Genomic DNA, 16,414 nt, shown 5'->3' on the forward strand with positions numbered 1-16,414 from the left:
CCATTTAGCTGCAATGATGGTTAAAGAATAATTCAGGTAGCATGTATTATTTTGTAAAAACATGGTGATTTAATGCTATTCTCCCTTATAAATCATCAGCATTATGTTATCTAATAGGCATTTAAAGGGTTAAATTTCAGAATTTATATGAAATTTTAGTTTTCATGACCAGGACTGATGCAAATTTAAAAAACTGGGAAAAAATTGGAATTTTTTCAATATATATATTAGTTTTATAGCATTTTGAAAATGTAAACAGGAGGTGGACACTTTTGGCCACGAACAAGCTGAGAGGGAGTTTTTTCTACTTTGCCTTCCCTGCACAAAAATAACAATGCATAATAATCAATGTTGGTGTTAATCAGTTACATATCTCAGACTGTGTTATTGATAATACAAGATAAACCGGTAGCACTGAGAAGATAGGCAGTGATCATTTTTGTGGTAGTTGTCCAACAAGCGCATTGTGCAAACAAATTGGCATTTGAGGGGTTAAAAAATTAAAAATGAATTAATTTTTTGTACTAATGACAAGAACTGATATTAATTACACATTTTATGCAGTAAAAGCATCAGAAAACATACAAAATCCCCCAAATTACAGACTCAATCTGTTGGTGGCCATTTTTGGCCACGAACAAGCTGAGAGGGTAGTAAAAACGAACAAGGCCAGAGGGTTAATGGAAACATGACAAAGAACTCCACAGCATGCCTTCAGTAACATGTTCTTCTTGGGGCTGTCATACGAACATTTCATATTGACTCTGGGATCATCTCTGTTTCATTTAGGGACCGTTCTTCGACACTCTTGGGAATGACAGGATGTTTACCAGGATGCCACAGGACCGTCAGTCGCTGATGGACAAAAGGATAATTAGAGGAACGAATGATAAATAATTTCATATAATGTTTTTCTATTACTGATGGCAATATGAAATATTTAAAAAGTAAATCAGAGTACAGATATTAAGCGGGGTGTTTTGGTGCTCTTACCTGCCTGAAGGTGCCCTCAGTGAGACACATCTTGACGACAGCCCAGATGGGTACTGGAACCACAGGTGATATTGTGATGACCCAGCCCAGTCTGTAGGCCCAGTCTGGGTACACATGGCCCCCACTGGATGTAAGAGGCTGAGAGTCCAGAAATGAGCAAATGAAGCAAACCTTAAAGAAAAAGCAGAGGAACAAACAGGCTGTAACACTAACCCTTTTTAGATAGCAAAGGTGGCACATTTGCTCCAAGGTAAGGGCGGCAATGTGCCTTATATTCCTCCTTTTCCAAAAGCCGCCACTGGGGTAGGCGTAAACATGTGATGTGAAGCACGAAGTTGGGCTGTGAACAGTGACAACAAATTTGTCTTCAAAATAAGAGCTTTACATTGCACCCCATTGGAGTTTAGAACTGGGTTCTTAGCGGGGGGTCTTTTAATTTGAAAGTAGCGACCGTTCCTAGCGATCGTTTGAGAATGAGGAGCTGAGAACTGTGCATCACATGATTTACCGCTAAATGACTTTGTACCGGAAGCGCGACTGAACAAACGAACGATATTAACGATTCTTCCTGCCGAACTGACCGATGGAAACTGAATCTCGACATCGAACTATGAAATCCACCTCTAATATATACTAAATGATATACTGGGACATGATATACTAAAAATGTTGTCATTTTGACCTTTAAGGCGAGGGTTAGGGTTGATTGGGTTGACAGGGGGCAGATTGGCCTGGCAGAGACACTATTCACCTTCTTATTGCTGGTAGTGGCCAGTTGTCTTAATTCAATTCCATTTCTGCTGTGTGTGTGTGTGTTTGTGTGTGTGTGTGTGTGTGTGTGTGTCTGAAACTCACCGTACAGATCAGAGGGGTGATGTAACGCCAGCACAGTTTGAAAATAAGCCACGGTCTCTGTCCTGTCATATCTTCAACCATGTCACACATCCGGTCAGCCCCTGCAGGATCATGACAGTTTGTTAGCAACAATTTAAATAACAGGACCTCTTGGTGCTGAAGCATGGTTTAGGTCAGACTTGGACTGCAGTCGCCTTTTGACTCCTTATATAAAGAGTTTTAAGCCTGGAACCAAGCCAATAAACTACGAGATGAATCATTACCATAAAACATTTAATTTGGCGCAAAAAAATGTTGGAAAACTGAGAAAAAATCAAAAAGGTACAAGACTGTGTACATAATTATCTTAAGAGTAAAGGAACTACTCATCCCATAAACCACTGCGAATGTAACAGCGACGTCTCTGATTGGTGGAGCTCGCTGTTACCATGGAAATGTTTACCGAACCCGGAAATTTCATGTTCAGGTGAACCCTTTCAAACGCTTCTCCTCATCTCCAAAAAAACACAGTAGGTCAGAAAGTGACATCATGGCAGTTCTGTGGTAAACGATAGTAGAGTTCAGTTGTAGCAGTAACTAGCGGACATGAAATTCACAGGTTCGGTTAACATTTCCATGGTAACAGCGAGATCCACCAATCAGAGACGTCGCTGTTACACTATAGGATTGTGGGTAGTGTCGTATTTGTCCATGACATTGCAAATAAAACATGTTTTTCTTAAAACAAGGTTGATATCATACAGACTTGTGGCTTCTACAGGGTAATATACCATCGTTTCACAATCTGTTAACTCGTGGTAAGTCTACTTTGGATGGTTACGACATTATGGCCAATAATAAAAAAAATCCTCTGTTCAGAATATGAATGGCATTTTCACTTTGGGAACCTCACTGTTGAGCTCGTAAATTGTGAGGTGTAGAACAATCGAATATGAACATAATTGTGAGGATACTGCGTTGAAATCTACACCCTTGACACTGGGGAACGATAAATGGATAGTACAATTATGTCAAGTAAATTACAGAATAATTGCAACATCATGTTCACACCACTTACCAAAGGCCCAGCCGACAGCAACACACTCGATCAGGCACACAAATAAGAGACATGCTCCATTAGAACCATAGTAGTCAAACAGCTGGAACAGGTACACTCCTCCCTGGACAACACAGAAGAAATTGCTCCTTCAGTATGAGAATATGTTGAATGTTGGCTGATGAGTTTGATTTCACAGGTGAGTAGTACCTGAGTGGTGAGTGAGATCTGTATGAGGAAGCAGAAAGAGCAGAAGAAGATGAGGAAGAATTCTCTGCGCCAGGGTCGACGCATCTGTCCTGGGAACATGTCAATCACTGACGATGTTAGAGTCTCCAAACCTGCAAACTAGCACACACAAGCACAAAGAAAACAACTTTATCAAACATGTAGTATGGAGAGGCCTGCTACTGACTGATGTCTGCTCTTCAATCTCTCTAAACTTCACTAAGTATTTGTTTTCGGAGATATAATTATTTATATCTGTGATCTGTTTTCTCAGAGGTATTGATGCGTTTGCTGTTGTAGTTACAAACCCCAGCTCCAATGAAGTTGGGACGTTGTGTAAAATGTAAATAAACAGAATACAATGATTTGCAAATCCTTTTCAACTTATATCCAATTGAATACACTACAAAGACAAGATATTTAATGCTCGAACTGATAAACTTTACTGTTTTTTGCAAACATTCACTTATTTTGAATTGGATGCCTGCAACATGTTCCAAAAAAGTCTGCCGTTGTTGTTCACTGAACTAGCATATCTTCGTATATTAAATGAATATTGTGCAGGTCACCAACAGTTGGTCTATGTGGTGAGTCTTCTTCGTCTTACCACTGTGTCGAGTCCCAACAGAAAGAGCATAATGAAGAAACAGGCAGCCCACAGCTGAGGAAGAGGCATCATGGTTACAGCTTGAGGAAAAGCGATGAAAGCCAGCCCGGGACCTGCAGGATCGAGGGGACATTTCAGTAGTTGTCCTCTCCACTTGCCATAGATTTTTATTTATTCTCCTGCAGACTTGTGTAGGGACCAGCTCTAGAAGATAGATTAAGTTCTGTAAATTCTGCACTAGGAAGTTCCTGTTCTATTGTGAAGATGAACCCTTTGAAATATTAGAGCATGCTTCGCAGTGGTGTAGATGACTTACTCCTTAATGTGAGATCATGAGGTGGCCCATTCTGTGATACATTTTCCCCCCATAAGTAATCTAATATTGGCTCTTGACGACACATTAAAGTGAAACTCTCGCCAAAAAGCAACCAAGGCTCTTTTGTAAATCTAGTTAAACCTTCATGTAAAAGCATAATTACGACGAAAGAGGTACGTATGATAGCAGCGCCGGAGGTGCTACTGCTAACGTGAGTTGTCCGAAAACTTTTTTAGTAAACTCTGTCTCACTCAACAGAAAGTCACACCAGGCATGCCTCTTTTCCCTTAACTTAACTTAACTTGCTGTTTCTACAATGTTTTTTTTTTTTCCGCGGCGCGCCGGAGATGCTACTGCTAATGTGAGCCGTCCAGACACTCTCTTTTTAGTAAACTCTGCGTACACAAACAATGTTCTCAATGCTCGTGTTCATGTGTAGATTTTTGTTTGACCCGAAAACTAAACTCTGGTAAATCTTAAAAGTGCCTCTTTCATCGTAATTATGCTTTTACACAAAGGTTTTTCATATACATTTACCAAAAAAGCCTTGGTTGCATTTTTGACAAAAAGCAGCATTGGTCTTCATACCTGATTCGACCACCATGTTGATGGGCATTCCCTGTTTGTGGGCCATGAAGCCCAGAGAAGAGAAGACTGCGAAGCCTGCAACAAAGCTGGTGCAACTGTTGAGCGCACACAACCACAGACTGTCCCTGCACACACACACACAGACACACACACACACACACACACACACACACACACACACACAGCATTACAAAAAAAGCTTGGCGTTAGCTCGTGTCAGTGGAACTACTGATCACATGACTCACCTGTAACAGTTGTTTTTGACTTTGTTGTAGCTGCCCAATGTGATCATGGCTCCTGATGCAACACCGTATGAGAATAATACCTGAGTACAAGCCTCCAGCCACACCTAATCAACAAAGGTGTGACACTTACATTTCATCATAAATAATAAAAAACCCTTCACCTTATACACCACTTCACAAACAATTTGTCCAAGGTGTCTCACCTGGAGGTCTGCCAGACGAGAAGGATCTGGATACAGGTAGTATTTGACGCCCTGCAGGGCTCCTGGCAGGGTCAACCCCCGAACCAGCAGGACGGCCAGCATCACATAGGGAAACACAGCCGTGAAATACACCACCTGAAATATAAGTGTTATTCAGCATATAGCTAGCCATATACAATCACTGCATTAGGTTCTAGAAACACCAATTTGGTGCCCCGAGGCAAGACTCTAGCTGGCGCCCTATTGCACTGTGTCATGGTTCTGTGTTTTATGGTGTCTTGTATTTGATTTCCATTTCTTCAGTGTCTCCTGTGTTCCTTCCTCTGTGCATGTTTGTCTCCCTCTGTCTGTCAGTGTTTTCTGCTCTGTGCTTCCCTCCTCGTTACCTCACCTTGCCTCCTCCCTCCTCTCTCTCCTCACCTGTTCCTCGTCTCATCGTTAGTGTCTGTGTATTTAGCCTCTGCTTTGTCCCTTCATTGCTTTGGTCTGGTGTTCGTGTTTGAGTGGTGTCCTTCTTGAGTTCCTAGTGTTTCCTTGCATGTCTCCAGTCTGCCAGTGGTATGTATTTTTTGGATTTTAATTCTTGCAGTTTTGCATTTTTGATTTGAAATTTGCTTTTGTTTGCACTTTGTTTAGCTGCTTTAGCCTTGGTTGCTACTTTCCCTTTTGTCTGTCTCCTTGGTTTTTTGTATCATTCAGCTTTGGAAATAAAGTTAGCTTTGTGTTTCTCCCTGATCCTGCCTCCTGTCTGAGTAACTGCATTTGGGTCCACATCCTGTTTCCCTCAACTGTGTGACACATCGCAGTAAATTTCATAATCAATGTTCAGAGTCAAAAATATCACACCAAATAAAAACTGAAGAAAGAAACAAGCGATAAATTTAAAAGTACATCAGAATGCAAATGAGGCACTGCACAAACATTAAAGAATATTCTATTTACTTAGAATAAAATAAAAACAGTGAGCACACAAACAAGTGACAAAAATCAGAGACCTCCTGATCTACTGCTGTTTACAATGACTCCAACAGAGGGAGCTGTCTGCATGTTTGTATCAAAGACCTCAACAAACGCACTTTACAGCCTTACTCTTGACTTTCTTGATGCAAAGGTGCTAGTCACTGCTGAGGTGCCCATGAGCTAAGTACCTCACTCCTAAATTCTATGTGACAGCCATGTCTCTGTGTGTATTTTGGGCCCATGTATGTGTAGTTAAATAAAATGTAATTTACCCAAGTTAGATTTAAACTACAGTGTGTGGTTGGTCCAGACCTTTCCTGTGGAGCGGACTCCTTTCCAGATGCAGAAGTAGCAGATGACCCAGCTGGCCAGGAGACACAGCAGCAGCTCCCACTGGACTGAACCCACCTCCTCGATTCCCCTCGACATGGACAGCACTCCTCTCCTGAGTCGACACTCCAGACAGTCAGTGATGTCACATGCATGAAGAATTACTGGTAACACTCCTTTTTACAAGTCACCAAATGAGGTGAATTGAGTTAACAACTATAGCACCACTTGATTTAAGTACTGGTTTATTATGCATACCCTCCAGAACAACGCCATTATGCGATCGCATAATTTAACAAAGTCAGCACATTTATGAAAATCACTCACATTTGCCAACAAAAGTGCAAAACATCGAGTAAAGCATTATACCGGTGTGTTACATGACAGTGGAGGCAAATTATTTGTTGGCATCAACTTCCAAAACAGTTTCTAGGGCTGAAAGAGTCAAAGTCAGTAGCCTACAAGATTAAAGCTTGTAAAGGTATGTAAAGGTTAGTAAAGATTAGGTTAATAAAACAAGATGAGAACTTAATTATTCCCAGCACTTTCTGTGATGTAGTATGCTTTATCATAGGAAGTCAATAGAAACGACTCTTTACATTAAGGAAGTAGCCTCGTGAGAACAGAGTGTTGGTGGAATCACAACCGAAGTTTTTGCAAGTTCCCGCAATTTCAGCGCATGTAGTTGCATAAATATCCTCCATATTCCATTGCATTTTTCAAAGAAAATGAGCCTCATAATCAAGGATTTTTGCCCACAACAATCACAAAAAAAAACATTTTGCAGAAGGACTGATTATGACTTTAACTCACTCCCAGAACTCAGAGACTGAAGACTTGTGTGACGTCCAGTTTGCTGTCAGGTTGCCACTGTTGACTGCAGTCCTGTTTGCAGAGGTGAGCTCCACACATCTGTCTGTTGATGGGAAAGCAAATCAATCTTAATATCATGTGACTAAAATGCTCATCAGAATGATTATAGTCTGGACTTGTACGATTAAGATTCAGAAGGAAAAAATATGTAATCTGTTCCCTTTTCTTGCTACAGCATTGACATTTAGCAGACTTGAGACGTGTTTTTCTGGTCTTTCTATTGGATTGTCAATGTAAATAAATGGCTGTTTTAAGGTTTTCACCCTAATTCAACATTACTGTTACACTGTACATTGTCTACCTCCTTTTCATATACAAACACATGCACACCACCTACACATGCATACGCATATTCACATTCACACACACACCCATATCTGGTATTGTCTCTTCAGTCATCCACTGTCAGTCCTGCTGGGGGAAGTGAGGTGCTAATTGTGTTGTGCAAGAGGTGACTGAACTGGTGATGTCAGCTGACAACAACTGAGCCTACAGATTTCCCTCATAGAAACAATTTGAGTTAATAATATTCATATTCAATATATTTAATACAACTCGTTATCTCAGAAAAACAAAGTTTCGTTATCTCGAGATCTCGAAAATTGTTCCGTTATCTCGGGAAAACGGAGGAAATAAAATGTATGAACGCGTGGCCGTTTAAGGCTTCCGTAGGAAATACCAAGTCTGGGCCACAGTAACTTTACTGTCTTTATGCAAAAGAGATTTAGATTGAAATGTTATATTTATGACAGCGATCTCAGAAAGTGGTACACTGCATGCATTTCTCTCTGCATGCTTTACCTCGTGCTGCTGCAGCCTGTAGGCTTTTGACAGCATTTAACTAAGACTTGTGCTGTGTTGAAAGTGATACAGTAATATCAGAGAGACTACCATCACAACTTCTGCATAAAGGTGATTAGGTAATGTTTGGAGATGATGCCAACATGTAGTCATGACATTAATGTAAAGGGGTGCATGTCTGGTAGCTATGTAATCTGCTGCCTGCTCTGATCTGACACCGACCTGTGTTCCATGGATTGCTGCAGGTGGTCCAGGGCAGAGGGTCTCTGAAAGAGTAGATGAGGTAGAGGAGCGCCCAGGCCAGAACGATGCTGTATAGTCTGGCATACAGCTGGACCATTATGACAGAAAAGCCAGTTCCTGGAGGGAGACGACACACAAAACACCTCAGTTTCAGCTTTACTGCGATAAGTCGTCCCAAATACTTTCAGGTAAATCATTTGCTGTGGCTATGCTAAACTGTGATTTGTGTTTAACATATTTGGATAATGGAATAGTTTGTAAATGTTGTGAAATTGCATTTGTTGTGTGGTTAAGTAGACCTGGAAGATACATTTAACATTATAATGTGGAACTGGTGAGCTTTGTTCAAGCTAATCTGCTAAATAAAAATAGATTGAAAGTTTGTTTTGTATGTAGCTAATTTGAGTGGTACAGTTTCTCTTTGAGGACTCTGAGGAATAAAGTATGGAAGCTTCAGACCACGTTTTTTATTTGTGATTGGTAAACCTATTTATTCTCATATTTTAACACAGGGGAGCAAGAAATGACTGTAATGTCAGTAAGCAAAGTAGACATCGTGTTTACAGAAAAGATCATTGTTTTTCCATTGTAGGTGGATGGGGGACGGCGGTGGCTCGGGGGAAGAGCCGGTGTCTTGTTATCAGAAGATTGCTGGTTTGATTCCACTGGTCTACATCTCAAAGTGTCCTTGGGCAAGACACTGAACACAAAACTGCTCCTGATGTTCTGGTCGGGAACTTGCTCGGCAGCCACCACCATCAGTATGTATGAATAACTGTAAGTCAATTTGGACAAAAGCTTCTGCTAAATGTCTTAAATATAAATGTAGGAACACAAGCCTTTGTCCCTGCATCTTAAAGTGGTCCCATTTATCCATGATTACCTTTAACCCAAATCGACTCCTTTTTCCAGCATATGGGACTGAAAGCCCCCCCACCTCCTGACCTGGCAGATCTTCTCTCCTCCACAGAGGGGGGACGATTGTTTTTCTTGCTATAAACAGATCACCAGAGACCTTCTTTTAGTAATTTACAACGACTAAGCACATTTGGTCTTTTTCCTCCCCTCCAAAGAAGATGAACCCCTTTTCCTCAGGTCAAACGAGGTCAAGCACGATAGTCTTCTTTCTCCACATCAGAAGTAGAGAGAACTGGTTTCTAACACAGACACAGTTGTGATTTAAGTTGTCTTACTAATCTACATCTCTCTCCCTCTGGAACATTCTCCAGTGGGGGAAGGCAAGGTGCGAAACCTAATCTGTGTGTTCTTCTACCTCACATGTCCAACTGTAATTTACGACCGTTGTTGTACCTGGGTCTGACATTCGAATCCCACTGGAGTCTCTATCCTCATCCAAATTCAAATACATCCTAAATAACTAATAAACTACAATCTCAATTTCTTAATTTTAGCAGATTCCAAAATAGCGTAAGAAGGTCATACAATAGATCTTTCCCATGTTATTGTCAAGCCCAAATGAAGTTTATTACTTCATGAGTTTGAGGTCAACAGAAACCACCCCTCCCCTTGGTGAAGATGGGGAGAGACTTGCAGATCATTATTCCTTGTGTAATACTTGTGTTATTTACCGGTTAAATGTATGATATGTTTTGTTAAGATAGAACTACACGGAATATGTATAAGTCCTTGGTCCTACTGTGTATTGTATAGTTTGTTTTATGTTGTATACTTTATTGCTTCATGTCTTAATCAGGTTATAATTCTTTTGAATGATAAATGATCATTGTCATGTTGCATCTTTTCACAAAGGCAAAAATTCAACTTTTAAGATGGTGAAGGTTTTGGGAAGGTTAAACACGATTTCAAAACATTAAATACAATGATTTTAATATACCGTTTAGTATCACCGCCTGATCCAGAAGAAGTTGAATTAGTTTCAGAATCAGAAATTAAGAACCACCACTTGAAACAACAAAGAAAAAGTCTTTTTCAAGACTGTGATCATTTGATGAAGAGCACTGCAGTCATTGTCTGCTTCAGAGCCCTTGCAAGGAGTCTCCAACAAAAGAGACTTTGTGTGCTCCCAGCCGAGACCGACTGTGCCCCCAGCGCTCCCAAGGCGGAAATCCCACTGGGCCTTCGGACCAAGAGTTCCTCAACAGAGTACCGGCCTTCACTCTGGCTATTGGACCGACGCGCCATGCCATAGTCCAACCCAGAACTCTAAGGACACCAAACTTCAGTGCCTCCTGACTCCCAGACAAAACAGGCCGAACGTCTTCATGCAGCTGGATCCACACACATGAGAATGGGTGGTGTCTAAAGTTCTGACTTCTGTCTAGGTTCTGACTTCTAACTTCTATCTTATGAACTTAAGAGAATTAAGATTAGTGTCTCGTTAGTATTAAAAATTACTCCTGTAATATTTAATATATACTGTATATAACCCGACCCTTTAACTTTACCATCTACCGACGGTCACACGACTTTATTACTCTCCAAATTACAGTCTTTACCTTTTCTGTTATGTTGTTCGACTAAAATTGTCATTTCATTTATTTTACCCCAAATTATTTAGTCAAACATATATAATCATTTGTCTTTGTCTGGAACTTAATTTTAATGTGGAGAACTGATGGATACGTGCAATGAAGTCACTACTTCAGAATATTGAGACTGAATAAATTAATTTTGAATGGACTCTAACTGTCCAAGCCAACTGGTACAGTTAGGTGTTTGGAATAATTTCCTCCGGATTATTCCAAGAACTAAACACAGAGGTGGTGCCCCATTTACGAGTGTAAGATTAATTACCAGTGATTAATTATCATATATATCAAAGTAGTGTGTGAGCAGTGTCTCCTGCATATATGTACTTGATGCCACTCCTGTTTAAGTCAGTATCCTACTTTTGCCACTCCAGATAAAACACGGACACGTCTCAGATGTGGATTCATAACCCATTTGAAGTTTCCCTCCCCGTCCCACAGCTGTCAGTTCAGAAGCAGCTGACTGGTAATCTGAGCGAGCACTGCAATTGCGGATTAAACGAAAGCCAAAGATTTTTGGACCAAGGCAAAGTCATGTCAAGCACATCCTGCGCCAGCCTTGAAGGTTTTGATGGCATTTGCCACAACATGCAAGGCTGGTTTCTCTACTCTTCCAGCAGTGAAGACTAAATAGTCAACAAAGACTAAATTGCTGTTGAGAAAACTTGTTAAGGAACTTTACTGGGATTTAATTGAAATTGCCGCAATATCTTTAATACACTTTGACAGCACATGACAGAGGGGAAATCAAGAATGTGCTGAATGTTTATGTCAAGTATGAATGAAAAGAGCTCTAGTTTGAGATAAGACAGTGATTAAGTTCATCTTTGTTCAAATTATATTCAGAAGGTACATGGTTGTATTTTTCTCTTCAGTAAGTAAAATAGAAGTAAGACTATTTGACAACTTAACAGTTGATTTTGTTCATTATTACTCTAACAGCTGCCATGTCTCCCAGCTCAAAGTCTGAGCTATTTGACTTGCACTTTCTGTACGAAGTGGTGTTATAAGACAGGACTGTTCACCACCAGCTGTTTGTATGTTAATTCAAGTAGACATCTCTGCATCACAACACATAGACATCGAGGCGGTTGTCTCCACTCTCAAATTCTATCGACATCTTTCAAATTGTTTCTTGTAAATGCTCAATACATTCAACATATATAGAACCATACACAGACTCACAGAGCTGTGACATTTTGTCTTTAAAGGTGACCAGGAATAATGTGATTACCCTGTGCCAGTGGGCAGAGCTTTGTCCAACAGGTAGCCGAGCCTTCCTGCATTAACTGACCAATCACAGTCTCCATCAGGAAGACAGGCGCGCCACACAGCATGGCGAAGATACAGTAGGGCAACAGAAAGGCACCTGCACAGACACAAACAAACAATTACTTTTGGAGGCCATCCACACTTCCTCTTACCAGAAATCATTAAAAGTTGGATAAATAATGCCTAATAACATGTTTATTTAATTGTGATATTCATGCATTGATCATATGTGTTGTATTTTAATGCAAATGCAGGGACACTTCTTAAATATTTTGGCGCCGGGATGAGAAGCCGTCTGTGTGATCCTGAGGATGAAGACCCACTTTTCCCGTGTGTGTGTGTGTGTGTGTGTGCGCGCATCCCTGCAAAGTACTTTGCAGACAGCTATGTTATTATTTCTGGGTATGATGATGTTCCACCACTATAAACGCTGTTAATAATGTGTGTATACTAATGAGGTACCATCTGACTTTGTATTCCCCAAAAACGACAGTGATGGAAGAAGTTGGTTAGTGGTTGGTGGTTTTAATTGGTGGTTTAATATATTTCATTATAGCTGTTATTGTGTGTGTGGTTCCAATTTCCAACAATTACTTTAATGAATAAGTTATTTGCGCTGGAGGTGACGTTCGTCCAGGGTGTCATGACAGCGAGGACCGCCACAACAGGTACAACGTGATATCACACCGACCAAACTGTTTACTTGTCTGGAACAAGCAATGGTTTTAATTGCAAAGCCATGTTAGCCAAGTTTCACTCATAAGCTTTGAAATAAATGAACTGATGTTAGCTTAAATAAAGGGGCACTATATACTTTGTTTTCAGAGATAATTATTAATTATAATAAATAATAAGAGGCAGGACATATGGACAAACCTTCGCCCAGAGCCCTTTAGACAGAAAGCCTGCTAGAGATGATCAACAGTTAAAAGGTAACTAATACCCCAAGTTGCAATTCAGAATAATACTTTGTACTTTTACTAAAGCATTGAATACATGTACCACCATGACTGTCCATGTGTGTATAACCCCTCATGTGTCATTTACAGTAAGTTCTTTTTCATTTTGTTGGAATGTTCATGTTTGTTGTTATCTTAAGAAATCCAAACTAAGAATTTTAATATTTACAATATTAATAAGGAAATAATACATTATTTTCCCCCATAAGTGAATGAATAAGCTGTTCTGAGAGGAAAATAAGGTCCCAGAACACAGTTTGAAACAGTATATATCATTCTTATGATTTGTCTCTGATGCTGTCCATTTCCTGCCCATAAGAGTGCATTTCTTTTATCTCTTTCTTGCTCAAGGTTGCATTGAGAAGTTACCCAAATAACTCCTAAACTAGGACTCCTTATTCTGCAAGTCCTATGCTATCCTTTCCACATTAGCATCCATCCATCCTTTTCTTCTGCTTATCTGGGGCCGGGTTGCGGGGGCAGCTGCCTGAGCAGGGACACCCAGACTTCCCTCTCCCTGGACACTTCCTCCAGCTCTTCCAGGAGGATCCCAAGGAGGATCACTCCAGCGTGTTCTGGGTCCTCCTCGAGGTCACCCTGAAGGGGTCCAGGCGGCATCTGATACAGATGCCTGAGGTTGAAAATCCTACATTTACATTTATTCCATAAAAACTGTTCTGCTTCTTAATTGACTGTGGATGTGATGAAGAAACAGATGAAAGATTACCTTTCCCTGTAAAGACTGCATGAAAGATTTTCATCAGTGGTACAATCATGTAAAATATTGTTCTTTAGACTTTTATTCATCCCACAGTGGGGAAATTCACTTGTCACAATAGCAGGTAGACAGACATACAATAAGTACAGCACTTAGAATACTAAGAAATACAAAAAAAGATTTGAAAAAGAGAGGAAAGAAAAAATATAGAAAGGACTATGTTCCAGCTCACCTCCTCCGTTTTTATAGCACAGGTAGGGGAATCTCCACACATTGCCAATGCCCACCACGTTCCCTGCTGCTGCCAGAATATATTCCCTTTTCTTCCTCCACTGTTCCCTGTTTTCATCTTTCTTCTCCATCTCTGTGTTACGTCCTCAGTCCCTGATCACTACTGGCAATTAGTACCTCAGTCACCCTGGTGTTCTGCTAATCTATCAACAGAACTGGCTGTTTGGCTAAGAGCAAGCGTGGTGAGTTCAGGAGGTGTTTGTTTATAGCAGGTCTCTAGATTAACCGTTTCATCACATGTCCTGAGTAGAGGTTTCAAATCAGTAGTGCCCTGAACTGAACATGAACCATAATAAAACAGGACCAACTGCATGTATGGCACCTGATGGACCGAATCACTTCAAAGCAAATTAGGAGCTCTGAAACCTGCTAAGAATGTTGGTGAATATGACCCCTGATCTGTCTGGAGTCATTTTTATGGGTTGTCCGAAAAACAGTCAGGTCTGCTGTTGTGCTTCATGCAACATTAATAGAGATATCTGGGTTACATTTGGTTATCAATGATAATTAATGATTATCAGAAAAGATTATTAATTATAATGGATAATAAGATCCAATTTACCTGAGATCACCTCGGTTTACCACCCTTTTAGTAGCAAATAAGGCCATTGGATCACAAAGAGGCCAATGGACAAACCTCGCCCAGAGCCCTTTAGATAGAAAGCCTGCTAGAGATAAAGTACCGTATTGACCCGAATATAGGACAAGGTTTTTTTCGATAAAAAATAATGTGAAGGTCGTCTTATAACCGGGGTCTAACCTTTGACACATGCGGTTAGTTGTCTGGAGTCGATACATGACCGCAACGGCAGAGGGCGCCAGCTTATTGTAGAGACGTCACTAGCCCTTTTTACACAGCGTCTCCGCATTATCTCCGGAGCATTGGTTTCACCAATTCTCCGCCGATGGTGATTCACACAGAGCGAAGCATCTACGCTGTACCGCCGTGTAATTCACACAGAAAGCCGTTGCTGCGGCTCCTAAAGAGGCGTGACAGTACGAGTCATGATGATGACGTCATGGTTCCCAGTTGTCCCCCTGTCAATCTAAACCCGCGGATAGTTTATAATCATATGGATGCTGTTATAATGTGTAGTGATTGAAATACTGACCCACCAAACATCCTGGAAAGTGATAAAGTTACTTTTTCCGCACTAAATTACATAATTACATAATCACCATCAGTAAACGGGACGCTGTCTGACTCTGTCAGTCGCGGGGACAGAGGCTGTTTTCTGGGGGAAATTTCCTTGAAGTCTCAGTCAGGAGAGCTGACGGTCGCGGTGATTTATTTTCATCACAAACACTCGGTGAGTTAAAGTTTGTTACTGAGAAACAATGAAGGCATGCCCATTACCAGAGCTATCATCCAGCGGAGAGTCTTTTTTTTGTAAGATTAGTCTTGAAAAGAGGGGTCGTCTTATAATCAGGGTCAATACGGTATTAACATCAACAGTTAAAAGGTAACTAATACCCTGAGTAGTAATTCAGAATAATACTTTGTGCTTTCACTAAAGCATTATTTTATTACAGTAGTTTTACTTGTAATTGAGTGATATTCCAGGAATGCAACTTTAGTGGTACTTGAATACAGATTTTCAGCACTCTTTCCCCTCATGTGTCATTAACCGTAAGTAATATTTCATTTTATTGGGTTATGTAAACAATTTAGTCTCCCTATTGCTAAGTTGAGCTCATTTGAGTTTAGGGTTTGGATTTTTGTAGTTCTTTTTCCTCAAATTAGAGCGACATTATGTAGAAAAAGGCATTTGTGCAATTTGGCACCCCCCACAGTTTCTGAGAATCCCAGGGGTAAATAGTTTGTCCTTCCAACGCGAGGGCGACTTCCACTGCCGTCTCTTTGGTCTCTGGTGGCTCTTCCCCATTGTAGCGTGGTACCTTCATCGCACTATTCCAGCGGGGGTGCGCTGGGGAAGCGCTGGCACCATCTGCAAAGCTAGTGTGCTGTCTGAGCGGCGATCTTCCGCTAATGGTCGGGGATTGTGGCGCCATCGGCTAAGCTAGCCTACTCTTTCCCGGGGAACTGTCTCACGGGTATTTAGCAAAATTTTGATACAGAGTTTGGAGGAACACAAGTTCAAAACATTAACCCATCTAGAATAATTAACAAAAATCAGATTACCTGTAAATGTGAAAATAATGAAGTACAGCAGAACACTGATGTAGTTACATGTGATTTTATTAAGGCTCAACAGAAACACAATTTATTAACTGCACAAACAACACATTTATTTGAATCAAGTTCTTGGTAGAAGGTCACGACATGTTCTTTATTTGGTCCTGAGGATTTTCTGTAAAACACAAAAAAGTTAGAATGAACTTTTTCAGCAGTTTTTTCTTAAATCAAACAAAATGTCAAACATTC

The 16,414-nt window shown here is 40.6% G+C and overlaps 2 protein-coding genes across 3 annotated transcripts in view; both read right to left on the reverse strand.

Moving 5' to 3' along the window:
- Positions 1–16,414, reverse strand: part of LOC115577177 (contactin-5-like) — a 134,764-nt gene that overhangs the window by 91,785 nt on the left and 26,565 nt on the right. The gene's annotated exons all lie outside the window — the stretch shown is intronic.
- Positions 754–14,106, reverse strand: LOC115578759 (sodium- and chloride-dependent betaine transporter-like). Its single transcript, XM_030411902.1, has 14 exons — positions 13,970–14,106; positions 12,023–12,157; positions 8,258–8,395; positions 7,175–7,277; positions 6,344–6,476; positions 5,072–5,206; positions 4,869–4,972; positions 4,624–4,748; positions 3,720–3,832; positions 3,095–3,232; positions 2,906–3,008; positions 1,849–1,949; positions 994–1,164; positions 754–855 (listed from the first exon to the last, which is right to left on the reverse strand). The coding sequence occupies exons 1-14, from the start codon at positions 14,097–14,099 to the stop codon at positions 754–756; spliced, it is 1,731 nt and encodes a 576-aa protein (XP_030267762.1). The 5' UTR covers positions 14,100–14,106.

Source organism: Sparus aurata, chromosome 3 (assembly GCF_900880675.1).
Source record: "Sparus aurata chromosome 3, fSpaAur1.1, whole genome shotgun sequence".
NCBI lineage: Eukaryota > Metazoa > Chordata > Actinopteri > Spariformes > Sparidae > Sparus > Sparus aurata.

Bases quoted from the DNA above. Each gene is read 5' to 3' on its own strand.
- LOC115578759 (XM_030411902.1), bottom strand. From the start codon at position 14,099: ATGGAGAAGAAAGATGAAAACAGGGAACAGTGGAGGAAGAAAAGGGAA. The intron at 8,396-12,022 runs GTAATCACATTA...GTCTCCCTCCAG, and splicing joins GCTCTGCCCACTGGCACAGG to GAACTGGCTTTTCTGTCATA. The intron at 3,233-3,719 runs GTAAGACGAAGA...TGTGTGTGCTAG, and splicing joins TGTTGGGACTCGACACAGTG to TTTGCAGGTTTGGAGACTCT.